General features: G+C 44.0%; 1 protein-coding gene across 1 annotated transcript in view; it reads left to right on the top strand.

Moving 5' to 3' along the window:
• Positions 1–25,289, top strand: part of cfap46 (cilia and flagella associated protein 46) — a 42,357-nt gene that overhangs the window by 1,207 nt on the left and 15,861 nt on the right. Inside the window, exons 3-33 of the mRNA XM_079363307.1 lie at positions 648–779; positions 951–1,050; positions 1,396–1,494; positions 2,395–2,585; positions 3,531–3,756; positions 3,901–4,018; positions 5,975–6,095; positions 6,547–6,701; positions 6,910–7,013; positions 7,802–7,914; positions 8,788–9,000; positions 10,164–10,356; positions 12,034–12,177; positions 15,018–15,128; positions 16,556–16,737; positions 17,049–17,180; positions 17,260–17,425; positions 18,433–18,496; positions 19,580–19,715; positions 19,795–19,978; positions 20,705–20,852; positions 21,174–21,385; positions 21,485–21,607; positions 22,201–22,365; positions 22,527–22,675; positions 22,784–22,882; positions 22,959–23,019; positions 23,474–23,626; positions 23,718–23,918; positions 23,993–24,099; positions 24,499–24,681. Of these exons, the coding sequence (XP_079219433.1) occupies positions 648–779; positions 951–1,050; positions 1,396–1,494; positions 2,395–2,585; positions 3,531–3,756; positions 3,901–4,018; positions 5,975–6,095; positions 6,547–6,701; positions 6,910–7,013; positions 7,802–7,914; positions 8,788–9,000; positions 10,164–10,356; positions 12,034–12,177; positions 15,018–15,128; positions 16,556–16,737; positions 17,049–17,180; positions 17,260–17,425; positions 18,433–18,496; positions 19,580–19,715; positions 19,795–19,978; positions 20,705–20,852; positions 21,174–21,385; positions 21,485–21,607; positions 22,201–22,365; positions 22,527–22,675; positions 22,784–22,882; positions 22,959–23,019; positions 23,474–23,626; positions 23,718–23,918; positions 23,993–24,099; positions 24,499–24,681 (4,485 nt within the window). The remainder of the gene's footprint in view (positions 1–647; positions 780–950; positions 1,051–1,395; positions 1,495–2,394; positions 2,586–3,530; positions 3,757–3,900; positions 4,019–5,974; positions 6,096–6,546; positions 6,702–6,909; positions 7,014–7,801; positions 7,915–8,787; positions 9,001–10,163; positions 10,357–12,033; positions 12,178–15,017; positions 15,129–16,555; positions 16,738–17,048; positions 17,181–17,259; positions 17,426–18,432; positions 18,497–19,579; positions 19,716–19,794; positions 19,979–20,704; positions 20,853–21,173; positions 21,386–21,484; positions 21,608–22,200; positions 22,366–22,526; positions 22,676–22,783; positions 22,883–22,958; positions 23,020–23,473; positions 23,627–23,717; positions 23,919–23,992; positions 24,100–24,498; positions 24,682–25,289) is intronic.

Here is a 25,289-nt window from a genome sequence, read left to right on the forward strand (position 1 = left end):
AAAACCAGGTCCACACAGACGCATGGTAATGTAACAGAAAGGAAAAGGCCAGTAGACTTCATGGTTCTCTCAATCGTCCTTCCTGGTGTGAAACTCAAGCACAACACTTACCTCCCTGACCTGATACAAAACAGGAGAAAACAATGTTTGAAATGAAGAAAGGCGAGAAACCTCGACACCGCTCCCCCCCCACCCCCCACCCCACACACACACAGAGTTTCTTCTTTACCCTGTTTTATTTATACGTAGAAGACAAAGGGACATCGATGTGTTTCTGAAGCGAGCTCCGAGGTTTTCAAACATTCAACCTGTGCTGGTGCCTCTGAGCTGAGCCCGTGGTGTCACATATTATCTGCCTGTGTACATTTATTATATAGTAGCGTTGTTTCTGATGTGCACAGTGAAAACAGTCTCAGGCCCTCCCCCCTTTCTGCAGGCATGTTCTCAACCTGTCAGAGCTCCTTATGGCTCCTCAGCTCAGCTCTAAACATTCACTACATGACTCAGTCCCACTGCACCATCATCAGCATTATTCAAGTCATTTTGCTTTTCTTCACGATTTGACCAACATGCAAATACAGATGCATGCATAAAACTGGATGCATGTACACATTGTATATTAAGACATGCTGTGGTGACGTTTGTAGCAGCTTGGAGGAACCAAACAAGAGTAAACCAACAGAAGAGCTTGAGAAGATTTTTCATCTCCTAAAACATGCCAAAGCATCTACGGACTCCAGCTGTCCTCAGAGCCCGACACCCATCCATCCAGCTGACAGGTCTGTGACCTCAAGTCCCCCACTCAAATATCCTACTCTTAGCTCTGTTGCTCCATAATCTCCCCACTACCATGAAACCACATGTGGATATCCTAAGGGCAGCACATGGCTCAGATTACTGTACTGCAGCGTTGTGACTTGTATAAATGAGGTTTTATCTGGGATTTGCAGAGTTGCCTTCCTCCTGGAGCTGGCTCTGCTGGCCTTGGAACTGAAGCATCAGAAAGTCGCTGCCGACTGTTTGAAAGAGCTCAAGTCAGCGGGAGAGGCTGTGAGTGTCCGATATTCTCTTAAAACCTCAGGCTGCAGCTCAGCTCCATGCTGTAACTGTACATTCATGCAAATGTATGCAAAGAAGTCGACATACCCTCTTGACAATAGATTAGATTAATTAGCTGAGCTCATGCCCAGCGGCTGTGAGGTTGCTGATTACTTTCAGTAACCTCGAACTTATTTCATAGAAGATTTTTGCTCTTTTGTAAATCCATTGAAATGATAACTCATTTAGCAGTGTGTGTGTGTGTGTGTGTGTGTGTGTGTGTATCTGGCATGCATGCATTCATGTATGAATCCTGAACACTGATACCTTAAATCATACGTGTGTTTCTGTCTTCAGAGCGATGGCCAGCGCATAATAATGGAATGTGTCAAGTGTGAAATCAACATCCTGAAGAGGGGAGCAAAGATGAATGACTATTCCAAAGCCAGTGTGGAGGTGCTCCATCATATGCTTGAATTATCAGCCATGTGTTTCTGCTGGATGTTATAATGTGGGCAGTGGACCCAGTGGCAGAGTCTGATTAACTGTCCAATAATATTTTTCTAGAATCTAATTCTGTTTAAAGCCAGTGAATCAAACAGAACAGAACCACCCCCCCCCCCACACACACACACACACACCCCCCGTGAGTATGTATCTCTGTCTTAAAGACCTTCTAACACATCGAGAAGCTCATCATCTGTTTCAGCAGAGACTTTTAATTAAAGCTCTATAACCTCACCATGTCTTCATCCCTCTTCGCCAGTCACAGCTGTGTCTGGTTATGTTGTCTGTCACATGCTTGTTAATCCTTTTCCTCAAATAAGCCCAAAGGAAACATCTTCAAATTTAGCACAACCGTCCGCTTGCACTCAGTGATGAATTGATTCGATATCTCAAGAACGCCTGGAAGCGACGACTTTATATTTGGCACAAAATTCAGCTTGAACCTAAAGATAAACTGCATGGATTTTGGCAGTCAAAAGTCCCGGTCATCATGTTGTATGTGTGTCAGTTTGATATTTCAGTAACACACAATAGTCTTCTATTAAAGGCCTACTTCAGCTTTGTTTTGTTTTAGAGTTTCACTCCATAGAAAATGTGAAATATCTCCCCCCGGTGCGGGCCACAGTAACACCATCACCCTGTGGGTCAGGCTGATGGAAGCCGTAATTATTTAGTCTTTGTTAATGAAAATACTCTAAAGAGACATAAGATCATGTAATCTCATGTTGTACTGTAAACTATTTTAAAACACATATTCCCTCTAATTCAGTCCAAGCACTTATGTGATAAAAGTGTTTTTCTGTTGCTGCTTTGGGAACGATCCTCAATCTGGAGTTTGTTATCCCACAGGCTCGGCTGAAGGAGATAGGGAAGTTGGATGAGTGGCTGCAGACTGCAGTGAGGGAGGGGGACCCTCAGGCCATGCAGGCGGTGTGTGCGACCCAGTGGAGCCTCTGCCTGCCGCTCTTACAGCACAACCTCAGGAAAAACATCAAGGCACCTCTGCTCCGGGTTTCCCAAGTACTGGAGGACATGCAAAGGTTCCCAGCTTCTCCTTATTCATCATGTTACATGGTTGTGTGTGTATGTCTCAGGGCTCTTCAGCACACTTATACTGTTGTGTTTGCACTTCACTGAACATATGTTTGGCTCTGCTCTGTGGCTTAGTTCAAATAAAAACACACAGCCTAATCCAATATTTATGTCCTCGAGAGGACTATTTTTAGATACAATATAAAAACATGATAACATAGGTCTAATTTATTCTGACTCTTACTGTTTGTTTCTTCTTACTTTATTTCTTCCCTTTAAAAGCAGTGTTGGTTATTTTACAAAACTAGCCTCCCCCTCGCTCCGTCTAAAACCACGCTCCTCACTTACATACTAAAGCCTCAGCTCATCGCGTGTACAAAGTATGTCGTCTCATTCATTGTTAATAAACACTAAACTTAAAAATAATACATGTAAAAAAAACGAGCCACCGACAAACTGGCTTTGAGTGTGGGCTTGTGCACGCAAGGGGTAGAGAGCGAGCATCAGATTGGTTCCTCGTGGCAGGTTGAAGTTTTTACAGACTTACAAACTGATACAGACGATGGATTTACTTTGTTCCTTTTTCAGAGAACCTGAGTTATTAATGTCTGTCAGGACCTAAAGACGAGTTCAACCAACATCTTAAAAAGTGTATCAGGAGGAAATGAGTGACCCTGCCTTTATTTAAATGTATCTTTATTATATAACAGAGAGCTGTTTACTTTGAACTCAAGTTGTTTTAATATAATGACATTAAATAACAGAAAAGGTAAAAAAGCACACAAAACAAAAACATCTGTTGAAGAGACGTATGTTAGCAGATCAGATCCTGTCGAGACACGATTTAGGCCTTTTTAAAGGATGATGAATATGTCTAATCAAACTTAAAAGCACATACAATCTTCTGTTCCTGTGTAACACATTAGGTCATGCTGAATGTGTTATTTTCCCAGCATGCTGCTGGAGATGCGCTGTCAGGTCCACTCAGAGCTGGCAGTGATTGAAGAGGAGGAGGGCCGCCTCGAGGCTGCTTTGACTCACCTCCAGAAAGCCTCGCTGCTGGATAACGGCAAACAACAAGATCGACTATCGTCAGCTCTCCGCCTCCTGCAGCTCCGAGGGACCGTCTACCAAACGCCCCCCCGGGCCGAGGATAAAGCCGCTATGCTCATGCAGCAGGTTTATTACCAATCTGTGTCTGACAGACCGAGAATGCTTTAACGCTGAGAAAGGGGACAATAAAGTCTAAAGTCTAAAAGGTCTGCAGGATTCATTTAGAGTCTCATGAGGTTTCAGGTCTTCATTCTGTCCTCTCTTTCTCAGGCCAAGGACATGATGCCAAAAGATAAGGCCGGTATCCGTCCAGTCCTGGCTGCTGTGGGTCTTCTTTTGGCTCCCGATGATTTCCAGACGGTGCTGGATGCAGACAACATTTCCAAAAGTAAAGATTCTGCTTTATTAGCCTGCAGTGTTGTTTTTACTGAGAACTGTGGGTCAGATAACGTTTCATTCCACGCCCAGTTTGAAACCTTTTCCTCCTTCCGATCTGTAGATGTTAGAAACATATCACTGTATACATGATGGTGACAGTGTTGACACACATGTTCCTCACCATCTCAGCCTCTGCAGTAAAGAACAGATTTATAAAAAGCTATGCTTTCTTCTTTTGTTCTTGAAATCACACATTAACATTAGTGTTAAAGTTCACTGCCGTGGAATAATTTACCCATAATGCCTTGTATCGTGGGGTTTATTATTTATAGCAGGCGCTAACGTGCACTTTTGTCTGTCATGCATGTGTATTTAGGGAGGAAAGAGGAAGATATAAGGTTCAGTCAGTGTTTCAGCAGGGACTTTAGAAATCTGATGATATTATTGATGGTAATGATTCTCCCTGCTTGAGTTTGAATCTGTACCTGAGTCTCCACCTTTGGAAAGTGGGTGTTTTTTTGGTTAAAGTTAAAAGTAGTTCCTAAGTGGTGTGTGATTTCTCTGAGATCAGCATGTAGCTCACAGTGGAAGCCTCATCGATGGCTGCACCGGATCCTGGAGCAATAGAGCTGGAGCTCAGGGAGTCCCTTTGATCTGAGGCTTATTCCAAAGCATCAAATGAACATTCAGCCATCTTAATGAAGCAGCCAAAAAACTCACCCTGACAGCGAGTCCACGGCTCCTTCTGCAGGATCAGGTCAAAGCTTCGGTCTCTAGAGGCCCCTCTTGTTTTGGTCTATAAACCTGAAGCGTCCCCGAGAGGATGTCACTTAATCTCTGTGTGTGGAGCTTCAAAGCCAGCGCAACACGTATCTCTTGAGACGAGAAGAATCAGGTAGCTGCTCGCCTCAATAATGTGATATTGTTCTGCTGATGTTTGACAACATGGGGTTTCTGCATGAGAAAATGTGTGTGTGCGTTTGAACCCTCACCATGAGCTCTCAGGCATTGGACTATTACTCTCCTTTGAAGTGCTCCAGTCAAAGTCACAGACCTCCGTTTCATAGGCAGGTGCTTGAATAGCCCGATCCCTGATTAGATGCATTTATTTCTCTTTGTTGGTCTCTGGGTCAGCCATGGCTGGAGGCGTTGTGCTTTGGTGTTTTCAGGCTGTCCTCCTCTTCTTTAGTGTTTCACTTTGACTCCATAATGAACTGAGATTTAGTCAAAGGTGCTTTTTCCTCAGTATCCTTCCCATTCTCGTTAACCCTTGTTGACCTGATGTCTCAGAGAGAGCTACACGTAGACCATCTCCCCTCCCTCTCGCTGGAACATACATGTTCTGTTTGCTATAGTGCTGCTGACAGTTCAGTGTTAATATTTGGCTCCTGTAGGAAGAGCATTCCTATTTAACACACCCCTTCCTATAATCTTTTGCTTTGTTTCCAGGGTACACATTTTACTTTATATGTTCAATTATCTAAAAAATTCTGTCAACTATGACACTGCCAGTCTTTTGGATTTAAAGTACTACATGACTGATTGGCGGAGGCGTTCGACAGCGAGGTCCTAACTCCAGTTTGTTTTCTGTTTTCAGTCGTCCGTGTCTAATCGGATTACAGTGAATTCAGTCACTTCCTGGTTTTAAATGAGTTGGCACAGTTAAAGAGGCCTTTTACACCTATAGTCCCCAAGTAAGGTTTCCTTTGCTTGCATGGTGATGGCATACTGTAAAAGGAATCCTTATGTAACAGTCTCACTTTGCATATGAGTGCACATTTATTTCATTGTTCTTTGAATTATACACACAGTCGTTCAGGCCTTAGGAGTTGTGCCGCACAGAGCTGGGACACTTTGTTGTGGAAGCTCGCTGGAAAATGGTGTTGATTTATAATTTAGTGAAAACGCAGAAGCTTTTCCAACACCAGTAATAAAGTTTGCATTCAGTTCTCCAACACTTGTGTAGTTCCTGTAGGCAGTCCTGGATCTGGACCAGCTTCTCAGCTCTCTGCTAAGGCTCAGCATCACTCTGCATGTGTGCAGAGGGCGGAAGGACACCTGGCCACACAAGGAAACAACACAGAGAGGTTTGTACATCAACTTGCATATAAACATGACGACTCGTCTTCTTGTCTTTGTAGAGCTTTCTTCTTAATTATTTTCAGCTGCCTTGCTTCCCAGAAAGCATTATAAAATGAGCTCTGTAATCAGCAGTGGATGCTTCGTTGAATGTAGGACCCCCTGCTGTTATTGAACATTAGAAAGTCATGAAAGTCTGAAGCAGTCGAAGCTGTGGTGTGACTGCTGCAGTCTGCACCCTTCAATTAGATCTCCTTCATCATAGCTCCGAGCTGAGATTCGACTGATCCCAGTCCAGTAAAAAGATGTCACAGTAGAGAATGAAGGATTAATGGTCAGGAGAGCGCAGAGTCATCAGATTCACAGCCTCTGGTCATGAAGAGAGAGCTTCTGTCTCCCTGCTCTGACCTCCGTCTATAAGAGGGAAACATGTTACAGTTGTCTTCTTGGCTTTGACAGGGTGGGCTTGTGGGTGACTTTGGTGAAGACGGCCAGGAAACAGGAAGTTTGGGATGTGTGCCGAGCAGCTTCTCGATTCTGCTTGCTCTATGATGACAGCCAGCGGAAGATTTCCAAGACTGACACTAAGATGATGAAAGATCCTCAGACTGATGGTGACATGATGCTTAAAAACCTTTTGGTTAATTTTTCTGAATCTAAAATAATAACAGTGATTAACATTAATGATTTGGTTTTAGCACTGTGAAGGCTGGGCAGCAAGAAGGGACAGTATTAGTAGTTTTGACAGAGCAAAAAAAAAGAGACCACTTCTTGTATTTGTATAAAATCTTTGTGTCTTTAATCCAGACTGTGAATCCTCAGCAGAAGAAAGCTGTGCAGATGCTCTTCAAAGCTGTACTGAAAGTCCGGCCAGTGTGAAACACTTGCTTCGCCTTTTAGCTGAAATCCACCTCATCAGTGCAGAGGTGAGTATTTACACACTCAGAGCACGATGCTAAGAACGCCAAGGTCACAGACAAACATCACTTTTTCTTCATTTGTCCCTCCAGTTTATTCCAATCCCTGTGCTGTTATAAAATGCCCGGCGCTGCATTATTGCTCTTAGAGTTGATGTTTGGAAAGTTTCTTGTTTCAACATTTGAAGAACAAGAACAAAAAGTTGAACCCCGCAGACTAGCTCGATGGAAACTATTCTGGAAATCAGTCATACAAATATAAAAAATTAACCAACATTCACTGTGTCCTTCTTATTCAGTTTAATAAAGAGAATAATGTTTGTTTATGTAGAGGGAGATCCGGATCAGAACAAAGACTGCCGGCAGGAGCAGACGTGCATTATGTGACATTAAAGTAGCCCATGGGGTACAGTAGACAGTAATGTTTGTCCTGAGGACATGTCCAGTCGTCTTCCCATCAAAGCTGCAGCTCCAGGTCTTCATTAGGTCCATAGAGATGTTCCCTCGACAGCACTCTGATTCACACTGCAGCCTCTGTCTTTGTTCCATGACACACACAGGAACTTGTTCTAATTCATCAATCTAAAAGATTAACCATGTCTTAGTGTGCAGATGAAGACTTCTTCTTCTCGTCTCACCTGAGTCATTTCTTCTTCTTTGATCTGCTATGGCGGAGCTTTGACGGCTCTGGAGACGCTGTCTTCCCCATAGCGGGAGGTCTCCTTTTCTTTTTTATTCTGAAGTTCTCCAAACAGGAGGAGTCAAATCTAATATAGCCGTGACATTTCTTTGCAAAGGCCACCGTTCATAAGCTGCTGACGGAGGGGGTGCAGCTGAACGGTCCCGCTGTCCCTGCGGTGGATGGAGGCGTGTGTCTGTCTGAAGACGATCCTCACTTTGTTATTTACAGGTGAAAATACAACATGCACACCACACTCATAAACTCAGCCTCAGAACTCTCATATTCTCTCTGTGTCTTTTGCAGCTTTTGTTTTATGATTTTATTCTTTGCAGCTTTTTTTCCCAAATGTTTTTTCAATTAATAAAAAACATTTGACGAAGTTGTCATTTCATTTGGTTTTGTTCAGAAATAATATTCTTAAAGCAGCCTGTTCTGAGCAGGGCTGAAATAGAGGGGGCGTGGTCAGACACAGCTCATTTACATATTTAAAGCTACAGAAACAGCCTGTTCTGAGCAGGGCTGAAATAGAGGGATTTATAGACATGATCAAATACAGGATCAGAGTGGATTTACAACAACACACTTCACACACATGATGAAGAGGAGCGAGGACACAGGAGGAGATCATGTGACCTGTAAAGTGAATACACAACAACACAATCTCTTCAAGTCTAAACCTGGTAACTGAATTCTGTCTCCTGTGTCTTTAGAGGACCAGCTGTCCAAAACTCTCAGAGACAGTCCCAATCTGATGTCATTTAGATTAGCATTAACAACACATTCTCATCACTGTAATAATAATCTGGAATATTTCCATCCTAAAGCCGACACTTTGCTTTCCATGCTTCCATCTACTGAGGCTTCTAATGCCTCATTAGGTTTGACCTACTTTAGATAAGGTTCACCTCCTCCGTGTTCACACTGCACAACCTTCTGCTGGTTTTAATCAGCCTTCTCTTTGGGAAACATTTGTTGTTTCATGTTTGACTGCTGCTGACTCTTTAACCCTTTGTTGAATTGTTTCCTGGGGACGACAGCGTGGACACGATGGACAAACTCAGCTCCTTGTCTTTACTCTTCCTCTCTCTCTCTCTCTCTCAGAGACTGGATCCAGGCTCTCTCTGCCTACGCCACCTGCAGCTTCTTGCGGGCGGCGGAGCTGGGAGCAGAGATCGGTGAGCCGTGGTTGATAACAAATGCAGCCGTTTACCTCTGGAACTATAGCAGCCACCTGTTAGCAGAAGGAGAGTACCAGCGTCTGCTCCCCACCTTTCAGAGTCTGGTGCAGATGCTCCGAGACACACAGTGCACTGGGTAGGTCGGACAGAACCACGCTGACTACAGCATCAATTACTGTTGGACAAAGTTTTAGGAGTTTGAAGATTTTGCAAAGTAAGTTAGTCCTTGACTTGTGAGGACGAAAAGAATCAGTGTTAGTTTGGTACTCCAGAGGCTTTTAAGGTCGAGTACAATCACCTGTGTTTGCCTTCAAAGCCCCGCCTACCTTCTCTGGTCCAATCAAATCCAGAGCATTCAGGAGCAGAATCTAAAGTTAGAAGGAGGACATACTGGCTGCTGCATTGTTGTCAGAGAAGCTTCAACACAGCAGGTTTCCTTCATGATCACACAGGAAGAGAGCAGCTCTCTGATTGGCTGACTGATCATAGAGGAAGAGAGCAGCTCTCTGATTGGCTGGCTGATCATAGAGGAAGAGAGCAGCTCTCTGATTGGCTGACTGATCATAGAGGAAGAGAGCAGCTCTCTGATTGGCTGACTGATCATAGAGGAAGAGAGCAGCTCTCTGATTGGCTGACTGATCACACAGGAAGAGAGCAGCTCTCTGATTGGCTGTCCGATCACAGGAAGAGAGCAGCTCTCTGATTGGCTGTCCGATCACAGGAAGAGAGCAGCTCTCTGATTGGCTGTCCGATCACAGGAAGAGAGCAGCTCTCTGATTGGCTGACTGATCACAGAGGAAGAGAGCTTTAATGATTTCACTCAGCAGATATGGTTCAGATGGCTCCTTGTAGGAAACCTTTAATATTCTATTTAAGCCATGCTCATTTTATAATGCTTTAAAGGTTCACACTTTTTCAGATGTCTTGTTTTTAACGGTGTTTAAGTCTAAATGATTCGTTTATAATTTACTCAGCTCATGTTAGATAAAGAATTCCTTTTCATCACAGTCAAAGTTCTGATTTTTAAAGATGTTTCTTTCAGCTCTTTTCTTCTCTCTCCTAAAGCACCAGTGATAAAACGTCTCTCTGACTCAGCACTTTTATGTGAATGTTTATATTCACTGACATTTGTGTTTCTTGATAAGTCGAAGATAATATTTACATTTAGAAAAATGTGCCCAAATCCTTTTTCACTGTCTGAAAGAACTTCCATGTAGTGTGCGGCTTGTTTTTGCCTTCCAGCTCATCTGTCCGCTCATGTTCTTCTGATGTCAGCTTCCTTTATGTTGTTCCTCTCAGGAGTCGTTCCCTGTTTGTGCTGCTGTGTGATGCCGTGGCCCGAGGTCTGATCCAGCCTCTGTGTGGAGCAGGCAGCGTGGAGCCGGCCCCGCCAGCAGAGAAAAAAAGCAAAAACAGATCGGAGAAGGCTTCGAGTGCCCACGGTGTTTCCTTCAACCCTGCAGCCCTGCAGGACGTCCATAAGGCGGCGGAGGTATGTGCACGTCTGTGTGGAGGAATGTGATGTGCACGAGCATAGCCAAATGTGTTTCCTTATTTCAAGTATCAGTTTCAGTGAGACTCAAACAAACTGGACCGCCTGCATTGAAGCATATTACACCCCTTCATGTGTTTTCCATCCTTCAAAACGTCGGCTTTCACATTGACATTATTCCAGTGCTGTATCAAACATGCGTGAAATATAGCCCAGAAACCCATTAACTGTAAACATGTGTTTACAGCTGTGGAGAATCGGATGATTGTTTCTCTTCTGTTGAAGAAAACGTGATTGACCCTCCTGGTCAAATCTCTTTCAGAAACATGAAGTTGTTTTCAGCTGCTTCGATTTCTTTTCCTTCCACTGTGAAAAAACAACGTTTGAATCAACACTTAAAAGATTAGACACAGCTTCTTTATCTCTAAAAACAGCTGTGTGTGTGTGTGTGTGTGTGTGTGTGTGTGTGTGTGTGTGTGTGTGTGTGTGTGTGTGTGTGTGTGTGTGTGTGTGTGTGTGTGTGTGTGTGTGTGTGTGTGTGTGTGTGTGTGTGTGTGTGTGTGTGTGTGTGTGTGTGTCTTCACAGATATTTGGAGAGACGACACAGTCAGCTCTCTGAGTTTATTTAGAACTGCCCAAAAACTGAAACAGCAGATTTAAAATATTTGACAAAAAGTCTGAAGTAAGAGCTTTCTTTGTATTTACCTGTTTGAGTAAAGATGATTTTACACATTTAAATGACACTGTTATAGTTTCATGATAACGAGTCTTTTCACATTATGATTAAAGTCTGAATTAAAGCCTCATTGTTTTTGTCAAAGAATGAACAAACTGATGATGAACTGGATTTGTATCATGCCTGTAATGAATGGGATGACAGCTGATGCAGAAAGACTCTGTGGTGTAGGGGCGGCTGTGGCTCACTTTGTAGGTCTCTGCCGGAGGTTCAATGCCCAGCTCCTGCAGCAACAAGTCCGACGTGTCCTTGGGCCAAACACTTGACAGTGACGTTTGAATGTGTATGAATGGGATACATGACTTCTGATGGTCTCTTTATCTATCAGGGTGTGAGTGTGTTTGAGTAGTCAGAAGACGTAAGGAGAAGCAGCACAGACACAAAGAAGCTTTGATTTTTAGAGCTAGCATCAACAGACACATCCATTATGCATACAAGCAATGATTCCCCCCAGATATGATCATGGCAGCAGCACAAGTGATCAGTGGAAGCTCCTTCTGGACACATTTTGTGCTCCTGTCCTGTAGTCATCATGCATGATGCAAACAGTCTGACCGCTGCTCGCTGTCTTCTCTGTTCTGCAGGAGCCAATTAACAGCCCTGTTTCCTCCACATATGTCTTTTCTATCTCCAGATGAAAGGCTCTTTATCTGTCAATTATTAACCACATTCATTGGGTCTGTTTCCTTTTCTAAAGGAATGATCCTCTCTCATTATTTTTTCATAATCAGTCTGTGTTGCAGCAGGGTCAGATTCAGTGTCTGACTTCCTGACAGTCTCAGCTCATTTGTATGTGAGGCGTGAGGCTGGAGAGCGTCCAGTGCACGCACAGCCCACACAAACAAACCACAACTTTTCATCCTCATTTCCATTAACATGTAATTCATAACCAATACGGAACCATGTGCTTACAGCTGATGTGTTTTCTACCTTCCTCCTAGCTGTCTGACTATGCCATGAATTTATCCAACACCTCAGAGGAGAGCGTCCCCATCGCAGTGAGGAAACGGGTGGTGTCCACATGGGTGCAGATCAAGAGGCTCCTGCAGCAGCAGATCAGCTCCAGTACTGACACCATGGACGAGGTGACCTTCTCTTTCTATGTGGCTCCATTTCAGCTTGTTAGTTTCATGTTGACGGCCTCATAGAGTCGCTCCTGGGAACAAGATTGATGTTTCCTGTGTTGAGATATGTGATTTTTTTTTGTTTATTTTATTATCCTTCAAGACATTATTGCATCAGTATAATGTGTCTTATTAACAAGCACACAGGTGTAAGTCTGTCACACTCTTTAACACACACACACACACTCATTCTTGCTGAATAAAAAAGGTTGTCAGGAGAGTATGCAAGCCGAGCTGCTGATGTAAAATATGCAGCTTGTTTCTAGAGACTTTTTTTAGTATCAGTTTTATTTTCTGCAGTGATGTCTGTCTCTTGGAAAGTGGGATAGAGAGAGACACATGCCTCTGAAGATTCTGTTTTCATCTTACTGCAGGATGCATACACCAGACTCTCACAAATGCAAACACCACTTTCTCAAACATACACACATGCCTGGCTAGCTTTTTATCACACACACAGGATGCTTATAGCAGCTTCAGTATGTTTAGAAGTCTATTTAAATTTAAGATCCTCCATGCAGAAAGGTGCTGTGGAAAGAAGCTGAGACATATGCCATGCCATTTTTAAAGTCAAACATATCGACACACTTGGAGTGTGATTCTGTAGGTTCACATGCTGTCCTGCATGACGCACTCACAGACATGAGGCGTGGCTTATTGTCCTCCTTGTGATCCCTGATTTCAGCACCTGCTCTTTAGCTCCATAGCAAGCATGCTTTAAAAAGACAGAAAGTAAGCTGCAGATCCATTGACATGGCCCCCATTGGCCTTCATGCTTGGCTCAAACTCAAGACAAACAATCACTTTTACAACGTTGGACATATCTCCAAAGATTTCTCTATTCAAACGCTTCTCCGAAGCTGCAAACACCAAAGTGCATGTTCAAAACAAAAACACGAGTTTCTCTTGAGATTGGAACTTCACTCCTGCTCTGTGTTAAAGGCTTCCCAACGCAAGAGTCCAATCTCCCTCCAGCCACTGTGAGAGCTGTTTGGTAAATGATGCTGCTGTTTGTTAGTCTACATCATAAGACAACTACATCGGCATTATTATGAAAAGTAACTCAGTGACAGTAAAAGTAAGTTCAGGTGGAGGACTTTCACCCACAGGGAGGTTTCTCACCAGGCTTGGCTCCTGGCAGCCGGGGGCTGTCCCTGCTGTCCCTGCTGTCCCTGCTGTCCCTGCTGTCTCTGCTGTCTCTGCTGTCCCTGCTGTCCCTGCTGTCCCTGCTGTCTCTGCTGTCCCTGCTGTCTCTGCTGTCCCTGCTGTCCCTGCTGTCCCTGGAGTCTAGAGCTACGTCTGCATCCCTCACCAGCCTCCTCCACGTGTGTCTTCGTCCCTCCCATGCATGGAGGGAAACAAAGCTAAGGATAGAGCAAACCAGGAAGAGACATCAGACGTCTCTATATTACCCCAGGACTGTATCCCTGTTATGAAAAAGGTCCCAGGCGGGTTCTGTTCACTGAGCGGTTCTGAAGGAGGTTCTGATATCTGCTTGCATGCTACAGATCCTAATCACTATTCCCCAACGAGCCGGGCTTGAAAATCCTCCTCCTGGTGATCCAGCTCTCCTGTGCTGGGGGTGTAAACACCAACAGTCCCTCGGTGCTCCGACCCTCCAATCAGGACGCTGACTGTGTTAACTAGCTGACGGGAACAAATAATGCTGAACCAAGAAATCCAACCGGGAAAGTTTGTACATTTAAAGAAGCTTGAAATAGACGAGAATGAGGACGTGATGATGAAGAAAATGTCATAAAACATCCTCGACTTGCAGCTCAAGCAGAGTTTAAAATGATTTGTGCGCCTGTGTTTGAAGGATGACCTGCAGCTTCTACTGCTGTCATTATTCTGTTCTGGTCAATTTGAATTTAAAATAAAATGTTACATTTTATGTTCTTTTGGAGGAAGATAAAGTGTGTCAGGAAATAAGAGGAGAAAAGTATTTACATCTCTGCGTTGCCACATTAAAGGTGGTGGAATAAAGTTTTCAATATGGCTTCAAAATGAAGTGAAAAGTTTGAGAAAGTATATATTTTATTACTGTTATAAAAACCAAAAAGCCTCTGGCACTTCAAAAATGAAAACATTTAGTAATGTATATAGTTTCCTGCTGCTTCACTCAGCCCTCCATAGACTGCACCAGAGATTATAAAAGGATGCTCGGGAACATTTCTGTGGCTCTGAACGTTATGTAAAATGGAAATTAGGTTGAATGCTCGCTGAGACAACGAAGACAAGTCACAGTCATGACAGATTCATGGCTGTTTCATAATGTGTCTTTTATGAAGGTCTCCTCCAGGACGCTCTTATATTGTGGAGCGTTGGATCATTTTATTAATCCTGTTAATGTGGTAGGTGGAACTTGCCGTGAATCCGTACGCCAGCATTGTGTCCCGCGGTCTGTGCCCTTTGTCTTTCTGTACTGTGGGACGAGGACACTTAAACACACTGTTTAAACAGACTGTTTGATTAGTCGTGTTATCCCACCACCACTTGTCAGCCAGGAATGTGCTGCCCTACATTAGTCCCCCTCAGCTGGGTGTGCTTTGAGTCACAGCTAACTGAGGTTTGTTTCCTGCCATGCAAATGAAGAAGTGCAGCGTGTTCATCTCTATTCTCTGTAAACATGATCAACTCGTTTCCCTCACGTTAGACAGACGAGCTCGTCTCTGCTGTATATGGGTCACACACTGTATGATCAGGTGCATGTGTGTGTTGTGTAATTAAACTGAAGGGACTGGTGTGTGTTGAGCAGAGTGCTGCACAGACATGCTCACCATGCGTTGCTCTCATTTCAGAGTGAGAAGAAGGAAGTGTCGGAGATGATGCATGTGCTGGTCGGAGTGGAGATGCTTCAGTGCAACAGGAACCCGAGACATATGGAGTTCTCTGTGCCCAGTCTCTCCACAGTATGTACACCTCCTCTCTTTCCATACCCAGATGGCAACGACAGACGCCAATATGACCCAGGAGTCTCCGGCGCCTGTCTGCATCTCATCGTGTGTCAATATCCACAAAACACTGTAACTGCCTCTGTCAACGTGCTCGCTTAAATAAGGCTCTCTCAGGGAGCGCTGCCTGTTCTGCCTTTTGAATATTTGGCCTCCTGAAATCTCTGGATTGGCTGAAGGGAACATCCTCAACTGTGTGCAAATCAATCTACTTGGATTCAAAGATATGTCAATAAGATTTTAGAGGTCAGAGGTCAAGTCAGGTTATTTATTATAGGCTCTAAAAAGGACAGTGAACAGCCAACGCAGTGAAATGCATCTCCTTCTCATGCCTTAAAACAGTGATAAAAAACAGAAGAAATGAAGGTCGATATGAGTCAACAAGTCGTGGTCATATCAAATGTTCCAGAAAGTTCAATGTCAGCGACAAAGTGTCCTGGATAAAAAAACGTTTGCAGACTATTCATGATGTTCACTGAAAGAGAAGTGACACACTGCTGTATTTCAGGTTGACAATCAGAAACAATACAGATATTGAACTGAATATATGAATATAAAATCAAGAGGGAGGTGAGTTCAAATGTCAAGGTGAAACAACATGTCCGTTCTGTTAGATGACTGCTGACGTCTCTGAACACAGCAGCAAGGCCGAGTTCAACATATGCCGAGCACACCTGAACAAAGCCGTATAGCATCACAATATTTCCAACATCAAAGGAAACCAGACGACGGTGATATCCGAATATTTTAAATCTAGCAGATGATTTCCCCGTGCAGGTCCCAATGACTCTGTGGTTCTCTGACGTTATCACAGCCTGCTAACCGTGAGGCTCTGACTCCAGTGAAGAACTGCTGTCATCACATCCTCTGTCGCCTTTGTGTTATCTTTTACTTCTTCTCGCTGTTTTGTCCTCCTCCTTCTTTTTTCTCACATCTGTCTCTGTCCACCCCTTTATATTCAACTTTTATATCAACTACCCAACCCCAAATGTGCCTTATCCTTTCCTCCTCATTCCCCTTTTCTTTTCAATCTCTGCTCCATCCCTCCTCCCTGTAATCTGTCACTTTCCATTCACGCTCCTCATTTCTTTGTTTTTCTCTGTGCTACAACCCTGATTACCTCCTCCTCTCTTCCTGGGCAATCGTTCCTTTCATCATCCTCCCTTCTTCCATCCTCCTCCTAACGCTCGCTCTCATTCCCATCTGGCCTTGCCCCCCCCCCCCCTCCTCGTCTGTTTCCTCTCTTGTTTTCCTCGCCTCACTGCTTGTGTCCCCTCCTTTTCCCACCCTCCCTGTTTGCATGTTTTTATCTCCACCCTTATTTTTCATTTCCCGCCTCACTCCCCCCCCCCCCCTCCTCTTTTCTCCCTCTTCCCCCCGTGAAGCTCGTAAGCATGGCGTCTGAGTGCAGCTGGACTGATGCTGTGGTGGAGCTGCAGGTGTGGTGCCAGCTGGCTTCCTTCTGCCACGATGCTGAAGACCACGGCTTGGTTTTGTGCTGCACTGAGAAAGCTCTGCAGCTGGAGGAGGCTGCAGCAAAGACGCTCAACACTGTGCCCTGTGTTTTGTAAGTGCTGATTACAAGTTTATCAACGATAGGAACATTTGAGAAGTAAAGTACATCTGTCTTTATCAGAGTAATGTATACAACAAACATTGATAGTAGTTAAGATGTTTGCTTCCTCGGCTCTCTGGGGAGCAGCTGACATCTTGTGCATGTTTAACAGTATTGCAGCTGATTTTCATTTTTGATTTCCAGGTCACACATTTTGCATTACGTTGCAAAGATTTTACTGCATGTGTTCACTTTACAATTTGGTTGATTGATTGAGGCATAGCCTTTGATTGACCGCTCATACATTTTCTCATATCCCCCAGGTACGGCCCGACTGCAGTGAATGAGATGCTGAGCGCTGCGATGTGCCTGAGAGCTTCCAGTTTAGTCTCTGAGTCCAGAGGAAATGTGCACACTTACAGAGAGGCCCTGCAGGTGCTTCTGTCGGGCGTCAGGTGATTTTTATGTATAAATGATGAAGAATGCCTCTTGGTTTCTAACATCAGACGTGCTCACATCTTCTCCCGTCTATAGCTTTGCAGAAAAGGCAGAGGATCCAGCTTTGTGTGCAGCAGCTGGCAGACATTACTGGAACACATGTCTGCCTCTCACACAGACTCCTGAAGAAAGAGAGACGCTCCGAGAGCCTCTGGAGACCATCCTGACTGCTCTGGACCACACCAACAACAAACATGCAAGTGTTGGACCTCAAATCAATATCACCATTCATTGAACATTTGATCTCTATTATGATCAATGAACGATTATTTAGCTTTTTGCTCTCATAGTTCACTGACATGAGCTCTCACGAGATATTGTTCTTAATGACAGAGTGAATATCTGATGAACTATTCTGTGGTTATTTATTGAACATCTCAACTGAAAAGGACACATTTTAAAGTAGAGATTAACAGTATAAAGTCAACTTTCATTTCCTTCACTGTGTTTTACATTTGACTTCTTTTTGTTCACGTTCATCTTCCCTGAAGATAAAACGTGTCACAATGACGGTCACGTGACACAGGACGAGGGTGAGCGGTTCTGAATGTGGGCTTGGGTTATTCTTCCATGAGTTGCTCAGCCCGAGTGTGGACCTCTGTTTAAGTTATATGCTCAGGTTATATTCGAGCCTGTAGTCGGATGAGTTTCTGTTTTAGTCTTTAAAATAAGAAGCACAGATTTCGAGCTCTCTTTAATGGATGATCAATTGATGAAATGTTTTCTACGGTGGGTGTGCTGAAGTGTGAGAAGACGTCTCCCCAGCGCTGCCTGTGGACAGCAGTCCAGCCTGAGGGATAAACAGACGTTCAGCTGCAAAATCACTTTCAATCTTTAATTAAAGGCAACAGAACGTTCATCTGTGGCGCTTCTTCCGACTCCACGCCGTTCTTCAGCAGAGATGGCGAACACAATAAGGAGGGATAAAAGCTTTATGAACCCCCACTGAGCTGTGGTTACCACACACGGGGAATGTTTCCGTGTGGGACGCCCAAGTGGGAACATCAAAACCAGGGCATCAGCCGGATGAGTGAGCCCGCTGATGTTGCAGCCTCTAGGAGTGGCGGGGGATTTACAGATATCTACAGAGAGCGGGCAGGGTCAAATAAAGGGCGAGTGAAGATAGCATTTTACATCAGTTAGCTTAAAGTCCAACAAAGCGTCCAGCACTCCCCTGGAGTGACTTAAATCCTTCTCTTTGTGTTTCAGAAACGGGCCTCAGTGAAAGGATCGCTGACCTTCACAGCACCGAGTTCAACTCAAGAAGCAACAAGTGAGCGAGGAAAAGACTCCCATGCTTCCTGACTGGAATTTAGATTTGACATCTGTAAAGATTCCTGAAAAAACAGTTAATTACCAGATATGTTTAATTGGTTAGTTGCATTTCTGAGATCTACATGCATGATTATGTTACGATAACATACATGATTATGTTACGATAACATGCATGATTATGTTACGATAACATACATGATTATGTTACGATAACATGCATGATTATGTTACGATAACATGCATGATTATGTTACGATAACATACATGATGTTACGATAACATGCATGATTATGTTACGATAACATACATGATGTTACGATAACGTGCTTTCTTAAAATAGATTACTCTTTAAAGTGAGCACTCGAAAACAACAGAAACATTTGTAACAATTCAAACAAAAAAATGTCACTTTTGTAAAACGTAAAAAACTTAAACGTCCTTTTTTTAGCAGTAAAATGTGAAGTCACAGATTCAGAGTAGTTTTAGTTTGTTTTTCTTTGTAAAATGTAAAATGTACAGATGCAGTGTGGGGGATGTGTAAAACAGTAAAAACTTCCACTGATGACGGTATGTGTTAAAGAATTGTTTAAAATGTTGAATTTTCTTCTAAAAAGTGAAGCAGACAAACCGTGATGATGATTGAGGACTTCCTCTTCAAAGTGACCTTTAAACATCCAACCAGCTAGTGCTGGACTCAAGTCACTGATGAGCCATGTTTGTATTTCATTCATGTGGTAAGGCAAACAGCCCTTTCTAAAAGAACAAATAACTTCCATTCATTGGTAGTTTTAATCTCCCTTTATGGCTGCAAACTTCCCCGTGTGACGGCGAGGGACACGCCCCCTGCTCTCAACATAAGGATTTCTCAGTGATATTTACCGTCTTAATCTTGACTCGGTGTCGATCCCTAAATGTCTCAGAGCACTCTGATCGACACATTTAACACACACTATCAATGATCTCCACCTAGTGGCAGAATGAGGTAAATCAATAAACAAGTAATCCAGACTATTGAATTGGCTTCTACAACAGCAATCAAAATGTGAATCTTGAGATTCTGTTTGTGTTCCTGTTTGAGCAGATAAGGAGGATCTGAGCCTCAGAGCAGCCATTTACAGTTTGCTGTGTCACATCCACACTGATCAAGAAGACTGGAAAAGTGCTCTGCTGATCCTGGACCGGGCTGTGAGAGACATTCCTGACAGGAGACTCCGACTGTGAGTAACAGAGGACGCCATGAGCGAGGAGGAAACTTAAAGACACGTTAAATCTGAATGTCCTGCTGTGTCTTCCCAGACGTCTTCTGAAACAGAGAGTCCTGGTTAAAACTCGACTGGGAATATGTTTTCTGAGCGATATGAAGAAACTACAAGACGAAGGAGAGCAGTGCTGTTCATGGATGTGGCACCAGGTGGCGCTCTGTTCTGACAGTGTGAGCCAACAGCTCAGCTGCTACCAGAAGTCCATCACTTCTCTGTCGGTAAATCTGTCCTCAAGTCATCATCACATCATAAACCAGATCCATCACACAGATCTGTTCCAAAGTCAGGTCACAGTCTTCTTCATCTCATCTCATGTTGACCAAAGACAAGTCTCTAGCACCATCGAGTGGAGGCAGCATGTCATTACATCTGTGTTGAACACCTGGCTTTGGTAACACCAGAGGAATAGATTTCACCTGAAGTCAAGTTAAATAAAAAGTATGATATTCGTTTTAGATTCTGAAAAAGAACGGGGACAAAAAAGTGAAGAATATTTAGTTTTATTAGTTTGTGCTCTCATCCTGTCTTTAGCATCTGTCCACCACAGCAGTAATGTTTCTCACTGTAAGCAAAGCATGGACTAAAACTGAGTCCACACCTGTACCTGTTACATTGAGCCACAGCCATCAGACTAAATGAGAGGCTGCAGTGAAGCTTGATCCAAAAGTGACTGCACTGAGTGAAGCTGCCTTTGGATCAAGCTTTTAGGATTTTCCACCACCTGCATGACTGAGAACCTGCACAGACATCTGCAGCAATCATACATGAACACAGACAACAATAATTAGATATGAATATTATATGAACATGAAGAAGTCGTGTCAGAGTGTAGGCTGCATGGACACAGTATATTATAAATCAAGATCAAGGCTTCAACCCTCCAGGTCCTGTCAGAAACTACTTCCTGTTGCCTGTCCTGCATGTTTGATGGTGCTTTTACACAGAGTGCAGAGGCTGAGTGGCAGAAGGTCAACCTGCTGCTGGAGTTTGGAGAGTGGCTGTACTTTCACAACTTCCCTAAAACTGGTGCTGAACAGCACGTTCAGTGGGCCGTAGACATCCTGCTGAAGAGGGAGGCTGAACGTGGAGCAGGTAGATCTACAGTTTATCATTGTTTGTATCAGGGACTGATACTCTTACATTTAGGCGAAGAGGTAACATATTAAGAATTAACCTTTAGCTTTAGCTGTGATATCTCAGAAGTCCTTTACCTCAGATTACAGAGTGAACCCACCATGACAAGAGCAGAGCACAAGAGCAGTTTTTAGCCCTGTTAGATATTCCTCCAGACAAACTGAGCAAAAAAGAAGAAGAAAAAGACGATGACTAACTTGATAACAGGGACGTGTGGCTCTCTGTGTAATCATGAAATGTTCCATTTAAGTAAGAGTTGTGTGTTTGTTCTTCTTCCAGAGGACGACAACAAAAGCTCAGAGGAAAGTGAGTCTGCAGTCGGAGTGCAGGGCTCGTTGTACACACAAAGTTTGTCTGACTTGAAGGGGGTGCGACGCCTTGACAGCCTGATTCGAGCACACACTCTGCTCGCTGTCATGGCGGACAGGAACACACCTGAGCACCAGCTTAACCTGCTCAGAGCCTACACCTTGGTGCTACACATGTGGCAGGTACAGCATCTTAACCAGCTCACTGTCCAGTCATTCAGCTGTGTGTGGCAGCATGTTCTCACATGTAACGTTCCCCTCAATACGCTGCCTGTGCTCCAGGTGTCCATGGCTGTGTGCTGTGAGATTTCCAGCGAAAGGGCGAAGAGTCGATCATCCCAGCCGCCTCCGTCTGCAGGATCCAGAACAGGCAAAGACAAGGGCAAAGGCAAAAAACACAAAGATGTCAGTATTAACTAAATGAGAGTGTAAATGTGTGTAATCCGTTTTACTGTGCAGGTCACACCTGGACACACACACACACACACACACACACACATACACACACACACACACACACACACACACACACACACACAGACATTCAAACACACACACACACACACACACACACACACACACACTGATGGTAGGGGCCGCTGTGTAAAGACACTAATTCCATACATACACATTCATACCCCGCCGCTGAAGCAGTGGGAGCAACTTGGGGCTAAGTGTCTCGCACAAGGAAACATTTTATTTAACCAGGAAACAAAAAAAAAAACTCATTGAGATTAAAAATCTCTTTTTCAAGAATGTCCTCGACACATCGGACATGTGGCTGCAGGATTTTAAATCCAAACCTATAATTAATCTAGGACGGCTTTTAAATTCAAATGGCAGCATCCACATCAGGCTCAGGAACGTTGGTCATCCCTGTCTGAAACGTATTCTGCAAGTTCTGCAAAGCAGCTGGAAAAACACTGCAGAAAAAGTTATTGTTTCTTATTTTTGGATGAAGTAAATAAAAGTTAGACATCTAACATGAACTGTCTCAGCAGCCTCCTCCTGCAGACGAGAGACCGAAACCTGTCGTCCTGAATCAGGAGCTTCCTTCCACACCGAACGACTGGGCTCGCTTCGTCTGCCCGGAGCAGGCCCGGCAGATCTTCAGAACCAACAACAACCCCCACTGTGTCAACACACACAGCGTCACAAAGCAGGCCAGAACACACACCTCTCACTATGGCAAACACAACAGGAACAGGAAATAGACGCATGATTAGAAACAAAGGCTCAGAGTGACCAGATCAAACTCTCTCTGCAGGATTTTAAAGTGTGAGATATTAAGTTCCTCTTTATTCTTCTGTTTGTTTGGCTGCAGACTCAGAGCCTGTCTTTTCTCAACCTGCTGACGAAGGAGCTTAACTCGCTCTCACTGGGCCACCTGACCTTACCCATAATGCACCTTGCTGAAACCATTGCTCATGACCTTTTGGAACAGAGGAGCCTCTCTGATCTGTACCGACTAAGGTACGAGAATAACAGTCATGAGAAAAGATTCATTAAATGATGGTGTGGTTCAGCAGCATATGAAAGAAACAGTTCAAGTTGTTGTCTTTTTTTTTTCCACGTTGAAAGAATTGTGCGGGCCTGCTGTCAGCTGGGTTTGGAGGCACAATCACCGGATCACCAGCAACTCCTGAATCTGAGCAGAATCCCTGAGCAGGAGCAGATGGCGTACGTGCACTCCAGTATAAAGAGTCAGTGTGTGCACGTGACTTTAATGTTCAGCGATGACTGTTTGTGATTGCAGCTGCCGTCGAGAGATTGCTTTTCTGCAGGAGAGGAGAGGCCTTCACAAAAACCTCAATGAGGTCAGCCTGCTACTCACAAAATCTATGTATTACGTTTTATCACATGCTCCACAGTCACGAGGCTTTACAAGTGAAACATGACTTTAGTCTGGTTTTATTACGTCTTAGAGGACGACTCCCAAGCGTCCAATCAAGCCTTTTATTCAGCTATAAACAGACCATGTGCTGTAATGTTATTAACTCTGATTAATGGCAGATAACAACATGGAACAACAAAATAATCTTAATAAACCGTTGCCCCCATACATCCTTTTTTTAATGTATAAACTTTCATTGTGTTGTTCACAGCCTGGTTTAAAGGGCTGCTGATGGACAAGCAGTTATAATCCTCCAAGTGGACGGACCTCTGGGCCCCTCTCCCACATGTCCTTCCCTCCTCTCTGCCTGAGTCCTCCTCTATCCACTGTCCTCTGACACAAAGGCTTCATGATGTCTTGTGTTGTTTTGATTTTAGAGAGTCCCAGTTGGTGAAAAGTCGTCGTCTGGGCGTCTGAGTGTGTGCGTGTGTGCTCGGGACATTTGGCTGGAGAAAGCTGAGGTTTGCCTCAGCATTGGGCTCATTCAACCGGCCCGGCAGCTGATGGCAGAGGCCCACTTGGTGGCTACGGTGAGTTAGTTTAGATCACACAGGTAACCTCACCTTTATCAATGCAAAGCTTCTACACATATTAGACCTGGATTCTTACTTTCTGCTTCAGGAGCTCGGAGACCAGAGAGCAACAGCAAGAAGTCTCCTCAGTCTGGCTGTTCTGGCTTGTGAAGAGCAGAACTTTTCTCAGAGTCTGATCCTGCTGGACAAAGCCAAAGACCTGGGCGGGGACGAGGAGTTCTGGTACCAGTTCACCCTCACCAAGGTCAGAGCTGTAGTGGCCCAGGGACATGAAGATGCAAGCAGCCAGGTGTGGAACAATCCCCTTTAACGGTCCCTCTTTGTATAAAATACATTTCCCAGCATGCCTTTCTTCTTTCACAGGTTGATCAGATTATAGAACAGGGCTGTGACGCTCTGAGGCTGGTTCTGGATCAGCGTGTTAACAGAGTCCAGGAGCTCACCTTCTTCATCACTTCATTAAAGATGAGGTATTTAACCTCTGCTGCCTTTAAAGATCTTTCTGCTGTTTTTAATCATTGAGCCCGATTTCAGTCTTTAAATTGAAGTGACTAAACGGGACCAGCGGTTTCTGGTTTGTCTCGTTCATTTCTTTATCCAGTTGTTGCAAAACCAACCAGCAGCAGAATAAAGTATTCTGAGGGTCTCTTTGACTAGTCTACACCTGAAGGGACTCGTTCTATAACCTCGTCAGACTTAGCTGATGGTTTCATTATTTGACTTCAACATTTGAATCTTACAAAAGTCAGCTGGTTATAAGACCAGCTTTAAAACCTTCATTTTCACATGTTTTATTTTTTATGTGACCTGTTGTCTCTACAGATGTCTGACCTGACCTGTGTGATCTAATTGACTGTGTTGTGTTACAGAGGAGCCGTTGAACGTGTGTGTGACCTCAGTGATGCTGAACCTGAGGAGACTCTCTGCAAAGAGGCTGAGCAGAGGCTGAAGGCCGCCTGTGACGCGCTCACACAGTGTGCACATGTTTTCACCAGTCTGAACTACAGGCAACACGCTGCAGAGGCACACGGAGAGGGTGCACGTCTGCTCAGGTTTGTGCTGCACAAGTCATGACGGACCTTCATGCAAACCTTTTTTTAATGATTTTTAAAGTTCCTACAGGACAAATGTAAATCTATCAACGTTTATAAGGATAACAATCAGAGTCTGCAAATGAAAAAGTCAGTCACTTTCATCTGTTGCATTATTCATAACTTCAAACTGAGCCTGGGTTTAAACCTGACCTTCTTCAGGACATATTGAATTCAGGGAAAACTCTTTGTCCCCCTCTGTAAAGAAAAGTGGACTTTTGCTCATACTTAGTAAAACACATCTGGACCAATCAGTGAGCTGGAAAGTAGAGAGACGTTTAGAAAAATGTGACACACGCTCCTAAAGAAGTCGGACGACTTCATCAATCTCAGAAGAATAATTCAGTGTAACTGCTCACAGAGTCATTCAAAGAAAGCAGGACGATAGAAAGACAACAGTCACAGCAGCACTCAGACAATGACTGTCACCTGCCAACAGACACGTCTCTACAGTGAGAGAGACACAAGTACAACACAGCTTTAAAGAACTGACCAGTTACAGCTGATCAGATTCAACAGTCTGAGAGCTGGAGGAGGACAAAGAGTGGGAGTCTGTGTTTGTTCTCCTT

The sequence above is a fragment of the Symphodus melops genome (genome assembly GCF_947650265.1).
Source record: "Symphodus melops genome assembly, chromosome: 15".
NCBI classification, from domain to species: domain Eukaryota; kingdom Metazoa; phylum Chordata; class Actinopteri; order Labriformes; family Labridae; genus Symphodus; species Symphodus melops.